Below are 22360 nucleotides of genomic sequence, written 5' to 3'. Positions count from 1 at the left end.
TATCGCACCAAAGGCTCAAAATGGTTGTATTTGGAGGATAATTATCGTATCTGGCAACCCTGAGATCGGTCGACCAATGACTGTCCTCTACAGTCAGAGCTCACGTAAGAAGGAGATACCATTTCCTAAACTTGTCAGGGTAAATACGAGTTTATGAAAACCCAGAGAAAAACAAATATCCGACGAAGCAAAATCCCGGACGTTTTTGGAATCCCTGCCGGACGATTTTTAGGGCTCAAAAGCAGGACATGTCCGGGGAAAACTGGACGTCTGGTCACCCGATGTCCAGTCGTCCCCAGTGAGAGCAACAGGGTGCACGTTGTGAAGCTGTCGCCTTTGCAGTCCTCTCCTTTCATACAACTCGTGTATTCTCCGTGTGATGTGTGTCTTGAGGGCGTCTCATACCTGCCGTCATTTGTTGAGATTCTTTTTCCCCCACAAATACTCTGACTTTATGATGTTATGTCCATTGTTTTGTCGTCTGCATTGTTTATAGTACTCTAGGTGTTATGTCTATGTATTGTCTTTTGTCTAAAAAAAAAATAAAAATAAATATTTAAAAAAATAAAAAATAAAAACATGCGTTAATGCGCGATAAAATAATTGTCGGCGTTAATTAAGTGCTGCGTTAACGCAAGATTAACGCGTTAACGTGCCCAGCCCTACTCAGAATATAAACCAGCATACGCTCTTTCATACTCACATTTACTGAAAAGAAATAAATGTTTATTCTTTTAATCAAACTATCGTCTCATTCATTGGAGTAATTTAAGGTTTTATACTGTATGCTTTGGAATTGTCATTGTTAGTTTGTATACAACATTTTCTCACTTTTTCATGTATACACCAAGATTTTAAAAAGTGTTAGGTCATGGAAATTTGGTTTAAAGTCCTGGAAATCCCTTGTTCATGAACCCTTGTTAAGCTCCCACATGTACAGCAAGAGATGCGGGTGAATAAACACATTTATACACATCCAGATCATTTGAAAAGTGATTATTTATAAAAACGTATCTCTGTAATTAAGACGGAATGCTCACAAAATCAGCTTCTCCAAAACTGCGTTGTTTCATATATATTTGTTTGCAGTCTGAATGTTGTCGTTTAAAATGTGTGTATGTGTGTGTGTTTGTGTGTGTGTTTGTTGCAGATGGAGCAAGAGAACCAGCAGCTGAAAGTGTCCAACCTGAAGCAGACGGAGCAGATCATGTTGCTGCAGGACAAACTACAAGGTGAGCCCCCGACAGGAAGCAGTTCTTTTACGGTTTCATTACGTTAAAACGTCCATCACACCTAGAAGGTCATAAAGTAAAAGAGCTCGTTCTGCTGCAGCCCTCCTGGAGAAACCCGCCTCCTCCCCGGTCACAGACGCCCACCTGGTGCCCAGCAGCCCGCTGTTCCCTCCCAGCTGCCCCGGCACGCCGCCGGCCCAGGACGACGGCTGGAGGCCCCGAGGGGCCCCGAATGCCAAGACCCTGCAGACAGGTGAGCTGCATCCCGTCGTCTTCGGGAGCGTTTTTAATTCAAGTCTGGCTGGTCACGTGACCGGCAATGGTGGTCACGTGACCGGCAAGGGTGGTCACGTGACCTGCAATGGTGGTCACGTGACCGGCAAGGGTGGTCGCCTGAGCGGCAATGGTGGTCACGTGACCTGCAATGGTGGTCACGTGAGGCACATTTAAATAAATATAGTGCAATAGTATTCTGTGACAAGATTGGTGGGAAATATTCTGCTCATTGACTGTCTATAAGTGCATCAAAACTAACGAGGAAACACGTGTAAAGTTCGAAAAAAATAATGGCAAAAGTCATTCAGAAATATGTAAAATTTAGCAAAAAATGCAATTGGTTCAGGGTTAAAAAAAAAATACTTTGACAATAATAACACATTCACTATCTATAACCAGTCTTGGTAAATTCTGTTGCAATCCTTATATAATATTTACTTTTAAACAGACGCATTGTCTCCTGCATAAATTAATACTCCCCCCCCCCCCACGACCCCCAAAAAAAGAAGAATATGAGAACATGATTCTTCCTTCCGTTCCCAGGGGTATGAACGCGTCCTCCTTTATGATTATAAGACCTAACATCACTAATAATCTGCCTCCTCAGACGTGAAACGGGCTCCTGAGCCGTCCGGTAAGGGCATCTGTCTCGGGGACCTCGCGGCCCACAATGCTCTCTCTCAGGCTCGGAGCAGGGAGGGTCCCGGCGGCCCGGTTCCCACCAGCGCCCCGGGGCCCCCGGAGGGTCCGTCCGGGTCCTCCGACCAAGACAACTCCTCCGACGAGCTCAACAGCAAGTTCCGCTCGCAGTGCCTCCACTCGTCCTCCTCCTCCTCGTCTTCGTCCTCCGCCTACGAGACGGCCCGCGGGGGGCCGAGCTCCCCGGAGTCGTCCCTCGGCGCGACCCCCAAAAGCCCGCTGCTGTCGCGCTCGCCCTCCACCAACAACCCCTTCCCCAACCCCGCGGCCCACCGGTCGGGCGCCGGCACGACGCTCCCCAAGGTGCGCACACCGCTCACCCCCAGGGACGGCGTCCAGCTGGTGAAGAAGCACGACGGCCAGCCGCAGCCCGGCCCGGAGCCGTCCTCCGCCTGCTCCACCCTCAAGAGCGCGGGCACCACCGCCGGCGCCTCCTCGCAATTCCCGCAGGTGGTGGAGGAGACGGACATCGACGACGGGCTCCCCAACGGCATGGAGGGCCTGGCGGAGGGCCCGGGGTCAGAGGAGCCGCGCCGCAACGGGGTCTCCCTCGTGGGACCGGCGGAGCAGCTGGGTCCACCGCCAACGCCGCCGTTGCACCGCTTCCCTTCGTGGGTAAGAAGGCAAATCCTGTATCTCCACATCTAATTGGTTTCAATCCTCGCCTTTGGATCGGCTGGATTTCACAACCGACTTCTGATGGCATGGAGAGAGATATTCAAATGACTTAGATAACTGTAAAGCAAAGAACATCATCAACTATGTTACCAATCACTTAGAAATAGGTTTTAGAAGATATATATATATTTATATATGAAATCTATTTATTCACTTACTGTCAAAGTTTTGCGAGCGAGCAGGTTACGAATACTTCTGCTTCCCGTATTGTTTAATGTTGTAAAAGTCCTTCCTCAAAGCATGAGGATCAAAATTGGATCCATCATATTTTTATTTAAATTACTACTCACTTACCTTGTTTTAAATCTTTGGGGAAATACATACGCTTATTTTCTTTCCTGTTGATAATTAAGAGAAGAGACAACACCAATCTCTTGTTTGTGTGGTATATATGAAGCTACCACCGGCAGTTGGTTAGCTTAGCTTAGCACAAAGAATGGAAACGGGTGGAAAAGTTCGCTAAAATCTTAATTAACTGGTTAAATCTGGTTTGTTGAAGTGTAAAAATTACAGTTAGCCTTTTTTATTTTATTTACGCTAAGCTATTTGTGTGTCTATCTTTCTTTGGGACCGGTTGCCGAGCAACCAGCGGATACTTGCCGTTCTCGTCGAATAAATAGTCGGTGCTACTGTTAAACTTGTTAATGTCACACGTGTGCAGATTAAACAAAATAAATATTATGAGTTAATCAGTGAGCTTTAGAGGCGCTAAACTAAGCTAGCTTTATGTTAAGCTAAGCTATCCAGCTGCTAGCGGTGTAGCTACGTCGATCTTCTCTTGTAACTCGTGGCAAAAAATAGCAAATTTAGTTTATTCTCCAAATATCCCGATGCCAACACGTTGCCCTGGTGGTTATAATGAATGCTTTGAGCGGAGTGACGAGGAATATTCCTCATTTCTTTATTCTCTCTCTGCAGGAGAGTCGGATCTACGCCGTGGCCAAGTCAGGAATGAGAGTATCCGAGGCCAGTCCTGGAGTCAGGGGCCCCGGACGAGGTGAGCGCCCCCTCTGTGTGTGTGTGTGTGTGTGTGTGTATATATGAGTCATTACCGGGAGGCGACGTGTCACTCGTCCGAAGCTAAAAGCCGCCGTGCAGGTGTGCGGTTTGGGTTTGGGATCCGTCATTGACGAACCCTTTGATGTCACTTCCTCCCCACACACCTGTACAGGTGTGGGATCTTCTTCCCCCTGTTCCTTTTTTTTTTTTTAAAGAGCAGAGGAAGAGCGTAACAGCGGTGCGGTTGCTTTTCAATCGGCTGCGATGAAAGGAGTCGTAATTTAGGGCTTACGGTGTGGGAGCATCCAGAGCTCTGGCAGGATGAGTCACGGGCCCACGCGGTCTTCACATGGCCTCTTGTGAAAGATCACCATGAAATATGAAACAACAGCAAACAAAACAAGATAAAAGCTTAAACTCCTCAGCAACACAATGCACCGCGGTTCAAATCCCAACGCTGTGGACCAGGATGACCTCATGGGGGCCAGGGTTACTTCTATTTCATTATTTATGTGTGACTTACATTACAGAGTGAGTTGACAGATTGGCAACGTTTTGTAAATGTAAAAGTGACATAATCGAAATAATCTAAACCAAAAGTAAATACAAGGGAAGTGACATAAGTTGTGACTCCACGTGTCTCCCCCCCCCCCGCCAGTCTCAGGGTCCTACTTCCCCCAGTACCCAGCGGCCGGTCCGTTCCCCCAGCTGGTCTACAAGAACATCAACGTGCCGGTCTACACCACGCTGAGAGGGGTGAGACACTTCACCTCCATTAGTGGGCCGCCTTCTTCTTCTTCTTCTTCTTCTTCTTCGACTTCATTCTCCTTCTTCTTCTTCTTCTACTTCATTCTCCTTCTTCTTCTTCTTCTTCTTCTACTTCATTCTCCTTCTTTTTCCTTCTTATTCTTCTTCTTCTACTTCATTCTCCTTCTTCCTTCTTCTTCTTCTTCTACTTCCTTCTCCTTCTTCTTCTTCTACTTCATTCTCCTTCTTTTTCCTTCTTCTTCGACTTCTTCTTCTCCTTCTTCTTCTTCTTCTTCATTCTACTTCTTCTTCTTCTCCTCATTCTCCTTCTCCCCATTCTTCTTCTTCTTACTTTACAGTACTCGTTCTCATGTGCGTGTGCGTTTCTTGTGTTTCTTTTCTTCAGAAAGCCACTCAGATCAGCAGCGTTCCTCTCCAAGACGATGACTCCGGGTCAGAGGACGACAGCAGCTCCCTGGCCAGCTTACGGACCTCCGTCCTGCTGCCGGACAGGAAGGGCGGCGTGTCGGGGAGCCCGCGGGCCGCCAAGAGAGGTGAGGAGCCCACGCACTTTAAACATGTCATCAGAACACAGACAGAGAAAATAACCCCGACTGTATGCTAAACACCAGCTGGAGAGCATTACACATCCCGATGAGATCTACTAGTGGTCCATGGAAGAGCCTTCTCTCACTCTTCTTCTTCTTCTTCTTCTTCTTCTTCTTCTTCTTCTTCTTCTTCTTCTTCTTCCTCCTCCTCCCCAGGCGTGTCCGTGTCCTCCGTCAGCTCAGAGAGTGATTACGCCATCCCCCCCGACGCCTACTCCCTGGACAGCGACTACTCGGAACCGGAGCACAAAGTCCAGCGGACCTCCTCCTATTCCTGCGAGAGCACCGGGCCCGTGAGTGGAGTCCTATGGAGTCTTAAGACATCTTATTTAGCCGGTCATGTTTATTTAGCCCCCCCCACACCCCCCTCCCCCCTCTGTGTAGGAGATGCTGGAGAAGTCGGGGTACCTGCTGAAGATGGGCAGCCAGGTGAAAGCCTGGAAGCGCCGCTGGTTCATCCTGAGGAACGGAGAGATCCTCTACTACAAATCCCCCGTGAGTCTGAGCCCCCCAAACCTCAAACCCGGGCCGCTCCCTTCTAAGACACAGGTGTCAAACACAAGGCCCGCGGGCCGAAGCCGGCCCACCACGTCATTTTATGTGGCCCCTGACGGCTTGAAAGACATATGATCACCTTTTCTTAGAAGAAATTTTACAAAAATATCCTATCCTATATTTGAAGGTTTCAAATGAATCGGATTTATGTGATAATATTAGATATATGTTCTTATGTATAATATTTCTACACTCAAATAAACAATAATCACATGCAAAGAGAGTGATTTAAAAATATTTTGGGAGTACTTTATACAGAGTTTCAGGTGCAACCGGCCCTTTAAGAGGGCGGCCATGATGCTGACGTGGCCCACGATGAAAATGAGTTTGACACCCCAAAGAAGACATTGCACAACTATTTCAAAAGTCTCAACAAAATACGTCGTGATGGCATTTATGATTGTAGTTTTATTAACAGAAATTAAGATTTGTGTGTGTGTGCGTGTGTTTCTTTCAGAGTGACGTCATCAGGAAGCCTCAGGGTCAGATCGAGCTGAACTCGTCCTGCCGTATACTTCGTGGAGAGGGAGCGCAGACATTTCAAGTGAGTGGTATTCAGAGCCTGGATTTAAACGTTGCGTAACATTCGAGATAGCCAATCAAACTTTTATTTCAGACTCGAGGTCCAGATAGTACAAAAACATTAAAATAGAATAAAATCCGTACAAAATCACAAGTAAAATACATAGAACTACGAATGCCTTATAAATAAACAGCTGTACCGATGTCTCCACAGCTGGGAGAAACACTTCACAGAATCAGAATCAGAAACAGTTTTATTGCCAGGAATGTTTTCACAAACAAACGAGGAATTTTTTTTGGTGGAAGGTGCAACATTTGGACATGACAAACAAACAACAATCAACACGACAGAAAGACAACAAATAATGTGAAGTGTTTGGGTGTGTGCTTCAAGTGGTGTGTTTTAGTTAAAGTGCATGTTAAAGTGACGTGTGTGGAGGAGGGAAGAAGAAGGAGGAGGGAGGAGGAGTGAGGAGGAGGAAGAGGAAGGAGCGGGAAGAAGGAGGAGAGAGGAAGGTGGAAGAAGAGGTGGTAGTCCTGGGGGTGACAGTCAGTCAGTCCCGGGGTCCATTGATGAGCCCGACCGCCGTCGGGAAAAAGCTTTGGTGTGGCGGGTGGTCTTAGTCATGATGGACGCAGCCTCCTCCCGAGGAGGGACTCGAACAGGGAGTGTCCAGGGTGGGAGGGGTCAGCGACAATCTTTTCGGCCCGCTTCAGTGACCTGGAAGTGAACAGGACCTGGAGGGAAGGCAGATTGCAACCGATAACCCTCTCGGCCGAGCGGATGATGCTCTGCAGCCTGCGCTTGTCTTTGGCTGTGGCTGCAGGGTGCCAGACGGTGATGGAGGAGCAGATGATGGACTCAACGATGGCCGTGTAGAATTGTACCATCATCTTCCCTGGCAGGTTGAATTTCCTCAGCTGCCTCAGGAAGAACATCCTCTGCTGGGCCTTCTTGGTGATGGAGCGGATGTTCAGCTCCCACTTGAGGTCCTGGGAGATGATGGAGCCCAGGAAGCGGTAGGACTCCACAGCGTCGACGGGGGAGTCACACAGGATGAGAGGGGCGGGTGGGGCTGCATTCCTCCTGAAATCCACAACCATCTCCACTGTCTTCAGAGCGTTGAGCTCCAGGTTGTTCTGGCTGCACCAGGTCACCAGGTGGTCAGTCTCCCACCTGTAGGCGGTCTCGTCCCCACCAGAGATGAGTCCAATGAGGGTGGTGTCATCCACGAACTTTAGGAGCTTGACGGACTGGTGACTGGAGGTGCAGCTGTTGGTGTACAGGGAGAACAGCAGAGGGGAGAGAACACAGCCTTGGGGGGAACCCGTGCTGGTGGTCCGGGAGCCTGAGACGTGTTTCCCCAGCCTCACGTGCTGCTTCCTGTCGGTCAGGAAGTCTGTGATCCACCTGCAGGTGGAGTCGGGCACGTGCAGCTGGGAGAGCTTGTCCTGCAGCAGGGACGGATGATTGTATTGAAAGCAGAGCTGAAGTCCACAAACAGGATCCTGGCGTAGGTTCCTCGGGAGTCCAGATGCTGGAGGATGTAGTGAAGGGCCATGTTGACTGCATCGTCTACAGACCTGTTGGCTCTGTAGGCGAACTGCAGGGGGTCCAGGAGTGGGTCGGTGATGGTCTTGAGGTGTGACAGGACCAAGCGTTCAAAGGACTTCATGACCACAGAGGTCAGGGCGATGGGCCTGTAGTCATTGAGTCCTGTGATCTTGGGTTTCTTGGGGACGGGATGATGGTGGAGGCCTTGTAGCAGGTTGTAACGTGGCATGACTCCAGGTGGATGTTGGAGGTGTCGGAGGACACCGGAGACAGCTGGTCAGCACAGTGCTTCAGGGTGGAGGGGGAGACGGAGTCCGGGCCCGCTGCTTTGCGGGGGTTCTGCTTTTTGAACAGCCTGTTGACGTCTCTCTCCAGGATGACGAGGGTCGTCGCTGAGTTGATGGAGGGTGCTCCAGAGGTGTGAGCCCCTGATGGGCTGGGGGAGGGTGGGCTGATGGTCTGTGGCTTGTTGATGGGGCTGCGGGGGATTGTCTCAGGACTGCTCCATTGTCTTTCAAAGCGGCAGTAGAACTCATTTAGCTCGTCTGCCAGAAGCACATTGTTCATGGAGTGGGGTGATTTGGGCTTGTAGTTGGTGATCTGCCTGAGCCCTCTCCAGACAGAAGCAGAGTCGTTTGCTGAGAGCTGCTGTTGCAGTTTCTCAGAGTACAGACGTTTAGCATCTCTCACCGCCTTGCTAAACCTGTATTTTGACTCTGTGTACAGGTCCTTGTCCCCACTCCTGAATGCCTGGTCCTTCTGCAGTCTTAGCTTCCTGAGCTCCGCTGTGAACCAGGGTTTGTCGTTGTTATAACTCACCCTGGAGCTGGATGGAATACAGCTGTCCTCACAGAAGCTGATGTAGGAAGTTACAGCCTCTGTGTACTCATCCAGGCTGTTGGTAGCAGTCCTGAAGACATCCCAGTCAGTACAGTCCAAGCACGCCCGTAGATCCTCCAGAGCCTCACTGGTCCACTTCTTGAACTTCCTCACCACAGGTTTGCAGAGCTTTAGTCTCTGCCTGTATGAGGAATCAGATGAACCATGACGTGGTCAGAGTTTCCCAGTGCAGCTCGAGGACGGCGTGATAGGCCCTGCTGATTGTTGTGTAGCAGTGGTCCAGAATGCTCTTCTCTGGTAGGGCATTTAATTAATTGTCTATATTTAGGGAGTTCGTGGCTGAGGTTTCCTTTGTTAAAATCCCCGAGTACAATAACTAAAGAGTCCGGGAAGGTCCGCTCCACACACCGTATCTGTTCGGCGAGGGTCCGCTGTGCCTCGTGCACGTTCCCCTGCGGCGGCATGTAAACTCCGGCCAGGATGAATGAAGCGAACTCACGTGGGGAGTAGAAGGGTTTGCAGTGAATGATAAAAGATTCCAGGTCCGGCGAACAGTGCTGTAGGATCACCGTTACTGGCTCTCCTCCACCTCGGCAGCATCATTATATAGTCATACTGTGAATATATATATTTAATAATATATGTAAGGAACTGAAATGGTCTCACGTGTTTTTAAACATCTGCAATTCTCCAAAAAACCTAGACTTAGAAAAAAGAAAAAAGATAGAAAAACAGTGTGTTTGAGGGCAGATGCAGCCACACACACACACACACTCTGTTATTACCGCACTGCATCGCCGTACAGCGTTACCGCTGCATACCAGAGAAGAGGCTTAGAATGACGTCATGTGCGGCATCGGGCTGGAATGTTTCTCCCGTCTCTCCGGCGGCTGATCCTGATCTCCTCCGACACGCCGGTGTTATCTCGGTCGGGCTCGGGCTTAAACCTTTCCCCCTCATATTTCTCTCCCTTTCCAATCAGCTGATTACGGAGAAGAAGACCTTCTATCTGACGGCCGACTCGCCCAACATCCTGGAGGAGTGGATCAGGGTCCTGCAGAACATCCTCAAGGTCCAGGCCAGCAGCCCGGTTACCGTGGAGACCGCCGCCAAGCCCACCATGAGGGGCTGGCTCACAAAGGTCAGGAGGAGGAGGAGGAGGAGAAGTCAGATAGATGTGTAGTTATAACTCAGCCTAAAGACTGGAAACAACTGGCAAGGTATTAGAATGATATTAATCTCATATCTCCTTGTACTTCTGTATAGTATTAAAATATTCATTAGATTTATTTAACAACACTTGTATTACTTTACTGGAGCATGACGCTCAATGTTGTAATGTGTCATGACTCATGAGGCCTCAAACTAGCGATTATTTTTTATTATCTCAGGATTTCTTTATTCTTTTCATTTTTAATGAATACATTTCCGTTTTTTAGAAAACAAAAAAAAGTTAAACAAATATTAATTTTCTTTGGGACGCTGGAACGAATGGACGATTCATAGATTATCAATATTAAACAAATTGATTTCTAATGTCACACAAACATAACAATAACGAAAAATTTAATTTGTTTGCGTTTCCGTGTTTGTTTTTACTGAAACAACGCCCATGATTGTGTAGATTTTGAACACGTGTGTAGCCTTACGCCACTGAAGCCCCGCCTCCATTGCGTAGATGCATGAGGTGTAGATTAGTTAAATAGCTACACGTCCTCTTTCAGATGTGTGGACGTGTCTGAGGCTCCGACGGAGCTCTCGGAGTCTCGAGCAGCGCCTTCACGTTGGGGCACGTGAGCTGCAGGAATGCTTTGAGAGCTCCTCCCCATCCCCTCCTCCCCTCCCCCTCCTCCCCTCGGCCCGTCGTCTGCCCGGTGGGGTTAAGACACTTAAAACACATCGGACAGGGTGTGTGTGTGACGGGTCTCTGACAGATGACTGACAGCCCCCCGCGTCCTCTCGTCGAACGCCCCCAAATCCCGTCTTTGATCTGCCGGTTATAACGTGAACTCGTTGACCCCTGGCGACCCCCCCTCCCCCCCCCCCGTCTGAGGGTCGACGGCATCCTTCAGTGACGGCGTTGCTCCGTTCACATCTCTAGAAACTCTCTGAGAGAATTCTGTCGCAGAGAGTAACGCGTAATTATCCGTGGCAGCGCGTTCAAACTAAACTTTTCATCAAACAAAAGAACACAAGGTGTAAAACCCCCAGACGGTCTCGGAGTTTGTCCTGATGCTTCTGCGTCTTCTTGGTTCAGGTCAAACACGGACACTCCAAGCTGCTGTGGTGCTCGCTGGTGGGGAAGGTCTTCTACTACTATAGGAACCAGGAAGACAAGGTGCTCCTCACCTGCTTCTAATGTCACCTTTTGTCCGTGCTTATCGACACCTCGCACTTTTAGGCTCCGCCCTGCAGAAGGATTGAGCGTAGGCGCTTATGGGCGAGAAAAAGACTGCGTAATTGTGTCAATTTCTCGCCATCTTTTTGTCGCCGGTTTGACTTCCTCGTCCTCTTCCAGCTGCCTCTGGGTCAGCTGCAGGTGCGCGAGGCCTCGGTGAAGGAGGTGGACCGCTCCTGCGACTCGGACGAGGACTACGAGGCGGGCGGGCGGGGTTTCCTCTCGTCCCACTGCACCGTGGCGGTCCAGCCGAGGGGCCAGAGCCCCACCTACATGCTCATCGGCACCAAGCAGGAGAAGGTAAGCGGGGCGCCTTCATGGGGATGCACACCTGTTTTCAATCCTTTGTTAAATTTATTTCAGGGATTCATTCTTGTTGTTTTCCCCCACGCAGGACACGTGGCTGTATCACCTGACTGTGGCGGCGGGGAGCTGCGCGACCTTCAGAGTGGGAACGGAGTGCGAGCAGCTCATCGGTAAACTCCTCGATGCGGAGGGAGACCCAGGTGAGGAAACCCATGACCTTTATTACCTTCGCATTGAAAATGTATTTGTATGCATGCGTGTTATTCGCATAAGTCAAAAAGTATTAAACCGAATCGCATGAAATTTGGTGGGATGGTTGGTTATTATCCGGGGATCATTTGATTAGATTTTGGGATCGATCGGGTCAAAGGTCAAGGTCAAGGTCATGAAAAGGTCAACATCTTATTTTTACCATAGCGCGGTCAATTTTTATCCAATTAGCATGCAACTAATGCTAAAATGTTCATAATTCAATGCCCAATCTTGTGATATGCGAAGGTCTGCGCTCTACCGAGTGCCCGCTCTAGTTATACCTTTTTTTTATTAAACCTTTATTTAACCAGGTGAATCACATTGAGATTAAAAATCCCTTTCATTCAACGCTTACCTGGAGAAGACAGGCAGCAACATCAGAAACACATAATTACAAACAAACAACATAATAAACACATAGTTACAAACGAAAAAACACATGAAACACATAGTTATTTCGTTGTATGTTTTTACTATGAATATAAACATTCTCACCTTATTAAAAAAGTCCCACAAATTGAACACGATGAAATCCCTTTCAACACGACGTCGCTGTTCTCAGTGGTGACAACAACAAAAAATCTCCTTTTTCATATTTCTTTGGTTACAAAGTGAACACTGCAAATATTTTGGAGATTCCCTGAAGGCTCCCAGAGTCTCTCTAGAAGTGGACGCGTTAGCAGCTACATGCTACGTTCATCTCACAGCCTTTATTCCGCTCTGCAGACGGTGTTTACGACCGGCCGTCAGCTGCTGAGTCGTTACGGCTCGGAAACTCAATCTTGTTTATGTGTGCGTGTGTTTGCGTGTCTCTCTCGCTCTCTCTCTCTCGCTCTCTCTCTCTCGCTCTCTCTCTCTCAGAATGTGCCTTGTGGAGGAGCGAGGCCCTGAGCTGCTGTAAGGAGGGCCTGCGTTCTCCTCTCACCACTCTGCCCTCTGAAGCTCTGCAGACAGAAGCTCTCAAGCTCTTTAAGGTCAGCCTCTCCACCTCCACACGCCCCCCCCCCTCTTTCTGTCCCTCTGCTTCTCTTCCGTTCGCTCTTCCTTTCATCCCTTTCTCCAAATATTTCCTTTTTCCCCTCTGTGCTGCGAGGGTCTGTTCAAGGCATCATCCCTCCCCCTCCTCCATTATCCCCTCCCACTCCTGGATACGCTCCGCGGCCCTCTTCCCTCTCTCATCCTTCCAGATCAAAGCCCCTCCCCCCGAGGACGAGGGGACCCCCGGCTCATTAAAAAAGTCTGTGGAAGAGACATAATGGTGTTGATTATCTGCTCTGATTGAGGCTAACTGTTCCTCTGGTTTACAGCCAGTGTGAAAGGCTGTGGGAGGTTCAGGGCCATCGGGAGAGAGTGGTTGCAATGGAAGCTACACAAGATGGGGGAGGAGGAGGAGGAGGAGGAGGAGGAGGAGGAGGAATGGGATCAGAGCAGAACGGAGGAAGATCCTTTTCCTCTCTTTTCAGCCTTGTAGCCCACCCAGAGCCCCCCCCCCCCCCCCACCACATCCACCGCACTAAGGAACTAAAAGTTGAATGGGCCGGCGCTCTCTTTGACCAGCCGGCCACAAACACAACACACAAAGAAACAGGATGAATAGAAGTGACACGCTTCATGCCCTTTTGAAGTATTAATGAATCCCACCAGGCAGGAAGTGCCCTAAAGCTGCATTCTCCCTAATGGCCACAAAGGGGGCGTCTCCTTTGGTTGCAAAAAAAAAAAGTTGTATCATCTTTATTTGAAGTCTTCTTCATTATAATATATGATGTTCATTTACTAAATGATGGTGCCGTAAAGCAGGGTGTGCTTTAGGGGGCGTGGCCACATTGTGATTGACAGGTCGCTACCACGTTGTGAACTGTGTTTTCAGTTCATGAAAGTTAAGTTACAAACCTTTAATTAAAGTCGTCTTATCCGGCGTTTGGTTGTACTGAGACCCGCCCTCTTTTTTCTGGTTGCATAACTCCAGGGCACAAAACAGCTTCTTCAAACTTCTTATATACTTCTTGTATACTTCTTATATACTTCTTATATACTTCTTATATGCAGTCTATGGTTTAAGACAAAACATTGTCTTCAACGCTCTCAGACAGGAGAGAAAATGTGAGATGAGAATAAAAGTTATGGCAAACATATTTGCTGACCTCATGCCGCATGTACATCTTTAAAAAATATATTTTTATAATTTCTTTCGACCTGAAAATTAACTATTTTAGCTGTGTAGTCTCTGGTGTGTGTGTGTGTGTGTGTGTGTTTGCCTCCACCTGGTGGCAGTGCAGTGGAACTGAAAACCAGAAGTCTCTCTCTCTCCTCCTCCTCTTCCTCCTTCTTCTTCTTCTTCATTCTCCTCCTCCTCCTTCCACCTTCCTCCTTCCTCCTCTGCAGTCCTGCCAGCTCTTCATCAACGTGCTGGTGGAATCTCCGTCCGTCGACTACCACACCTCGCTGGCCCAGAATGCATTGCAGGTGTGCCTGACCCACCCGGAGCTGCAGAACGAGGTGTACTGTCAGCTGATCAGGCAGACCAACCGCCGCACGCCGCACAACTACTCCCTCACGCAGGTCAGCCCGGTGGACGGAATGTGGAACTGCAGTTCTGGGCACAGGTTTATTTATTTCTGTTTTAATGTATTTATTTGACTCCCCCTGTAGTGCTGGCAGCTGCTGTCCCTGTGTGTGGCGCTGTTCCTCCCTCAACAACACTTCCTCTGGTACCTGAGACAATACCTGCAGCGCAACGCCGACCCGCGGTGAGGCGCCCACGGCCCGCAGGCCTCCGAGTAGAACAACTCCACCCAAAAGGGCATGGTTTACAACTCCGGTTCCTCTGTCCCCCCCAACACACACACACACAGGAGCGAGGTGGGGAAGTACGCCGTGTACTGCCAGAGGTCCGTGGAGCGGACGCTGCAGAACGGGGAGCGGGAGGCCAAACCGTCCCGCATGGAGATCGTCTCCATCCTGCTGAGGAACCCCTACCACCACTCGCTGCCCTTCAGCATCCCGGTGCACTTCGTCAACAACACGTACCAGGTGACACGACACGCTCCACGCGGTGACCGGCCCCAGCTGCCTCATCAGCACGTCTTATGGACGCCACACTGGGCTCCGCTCGCTTTGAAGGGAAGGCATCGATGTGACCTCGGAGGAAAATTCGTAAATGTGTGCTGTTGGGCTGTTTGAAATGAACTGAATTGAATATTTTGTTCTCCACATTCCAACTGGTTCCGCCTTCAGCTTCAGTTTATTTACACGTTGTCAACAGCCGCCTCAATATCTTGTGTCACCTGCGGTTTTCTGCCAACTCAAGAGGGATCCGGCATAAACAAAAACACCCCCCAAAATAAATGTGATCTCTGTATTTCTAGAACTCGAAGTCTATTTCTCAATCTGGACTATACCTGTATGTATTTCATGCAAGGCTGTTTTTAGACTTTGGACTGGAGATGCATGGCGACCGTTAGACGTGGTGTGACTGGTCCTCTCTCTCCCCGGCGTGCAGGTGGTGGGCTTCGACGGCTCCACCACGGTGGAGGAGTTCCTCAACATGCTGAATCAGAGGATCGGCGCCAGGAAGCCTCAGCTGTCCGGGTTCGCTCTCTTCAGCGACGATCCGTCCGGCAAAGACCTGGAGCACTGCCTGCAGCCATCTGCCAAGGTGTATAAACCTGCTTTATATATATATATATATATATATACTACCATTCAAAAGTCACTTCGAAAAAGAAAGAAAAAACTTAGTAAAGCACTGTTTTTGTCAATGAGGATAACATTAAATTAATCATAAATACACTGTCTATATAGTTAACGTGGTAAATGACTATTCTCTGGTGTTTAATGAAGTCTCTACATAGGTGTATAGAGGCCCATCTCCAGTGTTCTAGTGGTACATTGTGTTATCGCCTTAGAAGACAAACGGAGGGGTAGAAAACCCTTGAAAACCCTTTTTGTGTGAGCGTTTATGTGAAAACAGTTAACTAACCTTGTCAATGTCTCACAGATCTGTGATGTCATTTCCAAATGGGAGCAGGCCCTGAAAGAGTTGCATCCTGGGAAGAACGAGGGCACGCGGATTGTGCGTCTGACGTACAAAAGCAGGTAAAGTTTCCCTCGTCACGTCTGAAACACGCACGGCGCCCCTCGTTACCTTCTTTCATTATGCGGACAGAAGGGGATGCAGGAATGTGTGTGTGTGTGTGTGTGTGTGTGGGAGATTCATGACTCGCGTGTGCACAGGTTGTGTTTCAGATCTCAGGTGAAAGGGGAGACGGAGCGAGAGCGCCTCCTGCTGGCGTACCAGCTGAACGACGAGGTCCAGCGGGGCCGCTTCCCCGTGAACAAGGAGCTGGCTCTGGAGGTCGCCGCCCTCATGGCGCAGGTCTGTAAAGCGTACGCTCATTCAGAGGTGTATCACTCTCCCTCTTTCTCTTTCCAATCCCTCTCTTCTTCTTCCATCGCTCCTCCAGGTGGAACACGGAGACCTGGAGAGACCGGCCGCCTCCTCCTCTTCCTCTCCGACCGGCTCCCCTCAGCCCAAAGCACAGCTGATTCTCCTGCAGGCCTTGGAGCGCTTCTACCCCAAACGCTACCGACAGGACTGCAGCGCGGAGCAGCTCAGGTGGAAATACAAATAAATACCAGAGAAAATATACACACTACCGGTTAGAAAGTTTGGGGTCACTTAGAAAAGTCCTGATTACCTTTGCATTGAAAATGCGGAAGGTTATGTTTTGATCGCCATTTATTTATTTGTATGCGTGTTACTCGCATAACTCAAAAAGTATTAAACCGGATCGCATGAAATTTCGTGGGATGATTGGATATTATCCGGGGACCATTTGATTAGATTTTGGGATTGATCGGGTCAAAGGTCAAGGTCATGAAAAGGTCAAAATCTTCTTGCGTTGCATGCAATTTGGTGAGATAATTGGTTATTATCCGGGGGCCATTTGATTAGATTTTGGGATTGATCGGGTCAAAGGTCAAGGTCAAGGTCATGAAAAGGTCAAAATCTTCTTTTTACCATAACGCGATCAATTTCTATCCAATTGGCATGCGAATATGCAAAGGTTTTCGCTCTACCGAGTGCCCGTTCTAGTTTCTCAAAGTAAAGCACAGTTCTATTCAATGAAGATAACATTAAATGAATCATAAATACACTCTACATAGTTAATGTGGTCCATGACTATTCTCTGGTGTTTAATGAAGTCTCTACAGAGGTGTCTAGAGGCCCATCTCCAGCGTTCTAGTGGTACATCGTGTTATCGCCTTAGAAGACTAACGGAGGGGTATAAAACCCTTTAAAACCATTTTTATGTGAGCGCAGCTGAAAACAGTTACGCTGATGAGAGAAGCTCTAAAACTGGCCTTCCTTTGAGCGACAAGCTTGAAGAACAACATTAATATTTCAAATAACAATCATTATTTCTAACCTCGTCAATGTCTTGACTATATTTTATATTTATTTGATAAATAAAAGTGAGAGTTTTCATGGAAAACACCAAATTGTCTGGGTGACACCAAACTTTTGAACGGTCGTGTATATTTATATAAATACAGCGTTACTGCAGGAGGCTCTGGGTGAGCCTCTAATGTTCCTCTTCTGCTCTCAGGGATCTTACTGAGCGTCTGGCCACGAAGTGGTCCATGCTTCGTGGCTGCAGTGCACCCGAGTGTGTGAGGATCTACCTCACGGTGGCTCGCAAGTGGCCCCTCTTTGGAGCCAGACTCTTCAGCGCCAAGGTAAGAACAGAGCGAGAGAGAGAGAGAGAGGGAAGTCCGCTTAATGTGACGCTCCGTGTTGCTGCATTCACTCTGATGTGGAGGACCCTCGTGACCTCCTCTTTGTCCCCCCCCCCTTGTGTCCACAGCCGCTGCCCCCGTCCCCCGTGGAGCAGAGCCAGGTGTGGCTGGCGGTCAACGAGGACGGAGTGTGTGTGCTGGACTACGCCATGGTGAGCTTCAAACTAACAGGAACACCTCGTGTGACAAAAGGAGAGTCAGAGAGTCAGATAGAGTCAGAGGGAGAGAGAGAGGGATGGAGAGAGAGAGAGAGGGAGGGGGAGAGAGAGAGTCAGAGAGTGAGAGAGAGGGAGGGGAGAGAGAGGGAGAGTCAGAGAAAGAGAGTGTCAGAGAGAGAGAGAGAGGAAAGGGGGAGAGAGAGGGAGAGAGATTACCATTGAGTCAATCCCAAATCCCTGGATGTAATGTCAAAAAGCCGAAAACCAAAAATATTTCTACGCTCTAATTTGGTGCCGCCGATAAAATGTTTTCATGTTGGCTTGACGCCTTCCTTCCTTCCTTCCTTCCTCCCTCAGCACACGCTCGCCACGCACTCCTACCAGTCCGTCATCACCTTCGGCGGTTGCCGTGACGACTTCATGGTGGTGACGAGCCAGCAGCGGGAGCCCGGAGGAGGGAGGAAGAGCGCGGAGAAGCAGGTCTACGCCATGGCCAAGCCCAAGGTGAGGGGTGAGGGGGGGGGTGGGGGGTTGAGGTGCTCCGTTGTTGTTGTTGTTGTATTGTTGTTTTTATAATGTTTGTTTATTCATCTAAGGTTTGCTGTACGGCCCGTTATGACAATACATGTTCAGTCAGATGATTTCCACGTACTTTCAAAAAAATGCTTTCATTGCATATTTTTCTGTGGTATTCTGTGTGTGTGTATATATATATATATATATATATATATATATATATATTTCATGCCGTCGACCTGCCAGATCCTGCACATGTTTGGCTACATCGACATGAAGCGCTGTTAACTAATATTTCCCCTTCTTATAATGAGAAATAAACATAATTATGAGTTTATATCTCAAAACAAGTATATATATATTTTAGTAAATGTATTTTGTTACTTTCCATCCGATGGTTTCCGCTTGAGACTTTGAGTCAGATGATGGAACGATGGAAATATTGTGGAGTAGCTCAACTAATCAGATCTGACTAGAACGTCGTCCGCTGTAAGAACAGGACGACATGCGGCGGAGGAGTAACCAGTAAAAATATAAATGTTGTGTGTTTAAATCGTGTTAAATACCATCCGGTTTAAACCGGGTGTTGACGGAGGGGCGGAGCCTCCAGAATCCAGTAAATCCATTAAAGGCCGATCTCTTGTCTCAGATCCTGGAGCTCACTCTGCTCATGGCGAGCTACATCAACCACTGGAACCTCGGCCTCCCATTGGCCGCCTCGCTGCAGCCGCCCGGCCAATGGGACGTGGACAGCAAACACTTCCCCGCCATGAACTACACCACCAAGGGCCCCACGCTGCTGTGAACCAGCCACACGGGGGACGGACGGTGCCTATTCTGATTATTATTATTTTAATTTTTTTATGAAACATCAGCTCCGGGTCTTTTGAGACTATATATTTCTACAACAGATGAGTGTTTCAAACTCTGCTCTCTTAAGATTTCAGGGTTCAAATTCTTATTTTTTTAAACACAGACGTGGTCTGAGGATACATGCAGCGGGATGTTTCAGATCTTTTCATATTTTCTAGTTTTTCAGAGCTTCTGGTTTGACTGGAATACGCCATTGTGTGTGTGTGTGTGTGTGTGTGTCGGTCGCTGTCTTTTTTTTACCGCCCCATGTGATCACTCGTAATTAGCAATAAACCAGCATTTAAATTCCTCCACGAGGTCTTCTGTGCAATTAGAAATGTCATGTGATACTTTTCAGCCTCTTGATTGGCTAATAATCCACATGTAAGAATTTAGAGATTCCTTACATTTTTATTATAGATTCATTTGATGATTATTTTCTCAATTGATTAATTCCTTTGGTCCATGGACCATGTCAGAAAACAGAAAAGTTGACATACACATGAGTTTTTTTTCTGAAGGCGAATCCTGGTCCTCGGAAACACTTCCACTATTGTCCACAAGGGGCGCCAGAATCACCAACAAATGAAAGTCCCTTGTCTTAGCTTTAGTTTTAATTTCGTAGAAGCTTTCAAAAAAAGATCAAATGTTTAAAGAAAAAATACTTAAATGATGAATCTAATAATGAACGAAAAAGAATCAATCAATTAATTTAAGGTTTTTCTCATTAAAAAAGGTGCAGGACAGTTTTTACCACGTAAAAATAAATATCTAAGAACATTTTTATAATCCTTTTCTATTAGTTTCTCTTTTTTTTTAAAGATAATTAATATTTAGCTCACATGTGGTCTGTTATTGTTGTGATGTTATGAGGAAAACAATAACACAATGGGGGGGGGGGGGGGGTGATGCACTGTATGAGTAATCTGTGAAAGGTGAGCAGTGCAACATTTAAGGCATCGAGATTATTAATTATTAATTATTAATTATTAATTCATTGTTTAATAAACAAACAAAAAGGAAAAAAGACTTGAACTGTTTTGGATCGAACCACTTGTGTGTCCATATTAGTTTATTTATGTTTACGCCCAAAATTATTATGTTTTGCTCACAAAGGTAAAGTTTTCCACAACTATCACGTTTATATTGGAAAAAGTCCTTTATGTAGTAATTTAAGGGTGTGTTTGGATATCTGTCCTCGAATGTGTTCATGTGTTTCTGTGTGTGTGTGTGTGTGTGTGATGTTAGAATAAACGGTACGATCCCGTGTTCCTGTGTGATTCCTTACTTAATCTAGTATAGAAATATGCATAAATATGTAAAATATTAATATACATGTGTGAATAATGCAAACTTGCATATGAAATAAATTGCCATTATGGTCCACAACGGAAGTTTGTGATTAAAGTTATTTAATGCATCATGAATATACTTCTACTTTTTATAGTTTATATGTACTTTTTGCCAATCATACTTTATACATTTTAACTTCATTTAATATTTGAATGCAGGACTTTAGAGTTGTATTATGTCATATGGTAAATGTTCACTCCAGTAAAGCACCTGAATACCTGAGTATTTATTCAACAGGTATAAACCGACATGATTTATTCTTAATTCTTGGTTTGTAATTATTTTTTTAATAGTCCTTTAAAATCTTGGAAAGTCTCAAAAATACCAGCGGTGCTTGAATGCATCGCTCTGGAGCTAACCGCCAGTGCTTTGACTTTCCTGTGAGTGTTAATCTGTTCAGGAAACGGTGACGTCATTCATACTTTAGTCAAAGCTCACGCTTGAAAAAATTATTATTATGTTTCCCAAAAGCCTTCTCCTCTCATCCAACACACACACAAATACATAAATACACACTCATAGACACACTTACGCCCTCTGGGTCCAGGTTTTACAGCTTTTTTTCTGAAGCTCTTGTTCCATAACTTCTCTTTTTTACTAAATAAAATGCTTGTTATGGGGCTCACTGAATTTCTGAAATGTTTCTATGGTGCACGTATATGCTTTATAAAGGTTTTAATCTAATTTACATTTAGGGTAAAAGATTCCAGTGTTTTTGGATGGATGGGCATTCTGTTACCCCCGCTGTAAATCCTTAATTATACATGGCTGACTGTACCAATATATATATGAATTATTAAAGAGCCATGACGTAAAAAATTATAATTCTATACCTTGCTGAGTGAGTTTAAAGCTTATTCTAAATAATAAAAGCCTGGTGTTTATTCTAATAAATGGGATGTTCTCCTCCATATGGCTATAATGCATCATTTCAGGACTGAAACTATACAAAAATAATTTTATTATTGATTAATCCGCCTATTATTTTCTATGAATTTGTTTTTTAAATACAAATACATAGCGAGAGTATGTTCTTGTAATTGTTTGTTATTAACCAACAATCAAAACCCTGAAGATATTCTGTTTAATATATATATATATATTATGCCGTCAACCTGCCAGATACTGCAAATGTTAACTAATATTGTCCCTTCTTATAATAATAAAATTAACATAATTAGGAGGTTATATCTCAAACAAATTCCTGTATTAATAGATTGAAAATGATAAAAAGATAAATGGGAAACACAAGTACAGTATTTTAGTAAATGTACTGTATTACTTTCCATCACTGCAGCATGCCGTAGGTTTTGTAACTTTTTGTGTGTGAGTCATGCAGAAAGATAATTGTTCTTTAAAAGGCTTTGTGGTTCTACGATGACCCATGTTATCTATCGGGTGGTTCTAGAATCTAGATACTTGCAGCATGGTTCTTTTGGAATATTAAAGGGTTCTTAATGCACGTTTGGGTTACAGTGAGGGATGGTATATGAAGATTATGATCTGGAGTTAGCTGCAAGTTTATATTTAATGATTGAGATTGTGTTCAACGGCAAATAACAAGTTCTGTGAAAAGTCGTTGTTCAGATGCCCGTAGTGTATTTATGTCATCTGTTGAATGTCCTATTGTCTTATCAACAAACATTTAGAGAGAAGAATTGGAAATATGAGAAACATAATTTGCTTTTCTTGTGTCGTGTGATTTTAATCTGGATATAGTTTTGGGTTTCCAATTGTTTGTCAGGCAAATTGATCCATTTCCCCAATTTCACCTTGGACTCCCGCCATTATATATATATAAAACATATATATATATAATATATTTCATAGATTCATGTCTAGTTCGCATAGCTGTCACGGCGGTGGTTTGTGCTGAAGACATATTTTAGGTGCAGGTATCATTTTCAGATTAAACAAAGACTTTTTAATGAATAACTTGCTGGGACCTGCTGCAACCGGAATAACCGCGGCCTGTATGCCCTCTGCTATAGCAAACAGCAGGGCTGCGTGCGTGT

The 22360-nt window shown here is 46.4% G+C and overlaps 1 protein-coding gene across 1 annotated transcript in view; it reads left to right on the top strand.

Moving 5' to 3' along the window:
- plekhh1 (pleckstrin homology domain containing, family H (with MyTH4 domain) member 1) overlaps positions 1-20381 on the top strand; it is a 31873-nt gene extending 11492 nt beyond the window's left edge. Inside the window, exons 6-30 of the mRNA XM_056425794.1 lie at positions 1151-1232; positions 1333-1485; positions 2116-2822; positions 3804-3882; positions 4543-4640; positions 5038-5185; positions 5396-5532; positions 5624-5734; positions 6252-6338; positions 9694-9852; positions 10969-11049; positions 11230-11409; positions 11504-11615; positions 12529-12641; positions 14050-14226; positions 14317-14414; positions 14520-14697; positions 15167-15322; positions 15665-15762; positions 15901-16042; positions 16131-16282; positions 17277-17406; positions 17535-17618; positions 17982-18128; positions 18790-20381. Of these exons, the coding sequence (XP_056281769.1) occupies positions 1151-1232; positions 1333-1485; positions 2116-2822; positions 3804-3882; positions 4543-4640; positions 5038-5185; positions 5396-5532; positions 5624-5734; positions 6252-6338; positions 9694-9852; positions 10969-11049; positions 11230-11409; positions 11504-11615; positions 12529-12641; positions 14050-14226; positions 14317-14414; positions 14520-14697; positions 15167-15322; positions 15665-15762; positions 15901-16042; positions 16131-16282; positions 17277-17406; positions 17535-17618; positions 17982-18128; positions 18790-18945 (3765 nt within the window). The 3' untranslated portion in view covers positions 18946-20381. The remainder of the gene's footprint in view (positions 1-1150; positions 1233-1332; positions 1486-2115; positions 2823-3803; positions 3883-4542; positions 4641-5037; positions 5186-5395; positions 5533-5623; positions 5735-6251; positions 6339-9693; positions 9853-10968; positions 11050-11229; positions 11410-11503; positions 11616-12528; positions 12642-14049; positions 14227-14316; positions 14415-14519; positions 14698-15166; positions 15323-15664; positions 15763-15900; positions 16043-16130; positions 16283-17276; positions 17407-17534; positions 17619-17981; positions 18129-18789) is intronic.
- The last annotated feature ends 1979 nt before the right edge of the window (positions 20382-22360 follow it).

Source organism: Pseudoliparis swirei, chromosome 11 (assembly GCF_029220125.1).
Source record: "Pseudoliparis swirei isolate HS2019 ecotype Mariana Trench chromosome 11, NWPU_hadal_v1, whole genome shotgun sequence".
Classification (NCBI taxonomy): domain Eukaryota; kingdom Metazoa; phylum Chordata; class Actinopteri; order Perciformes; family Liparidae; genus Pseudoliparis; species Pseudoliparis swirei.
This window is presented reverse-complemented; position numbering and strand designations above follow the sequence as displayed.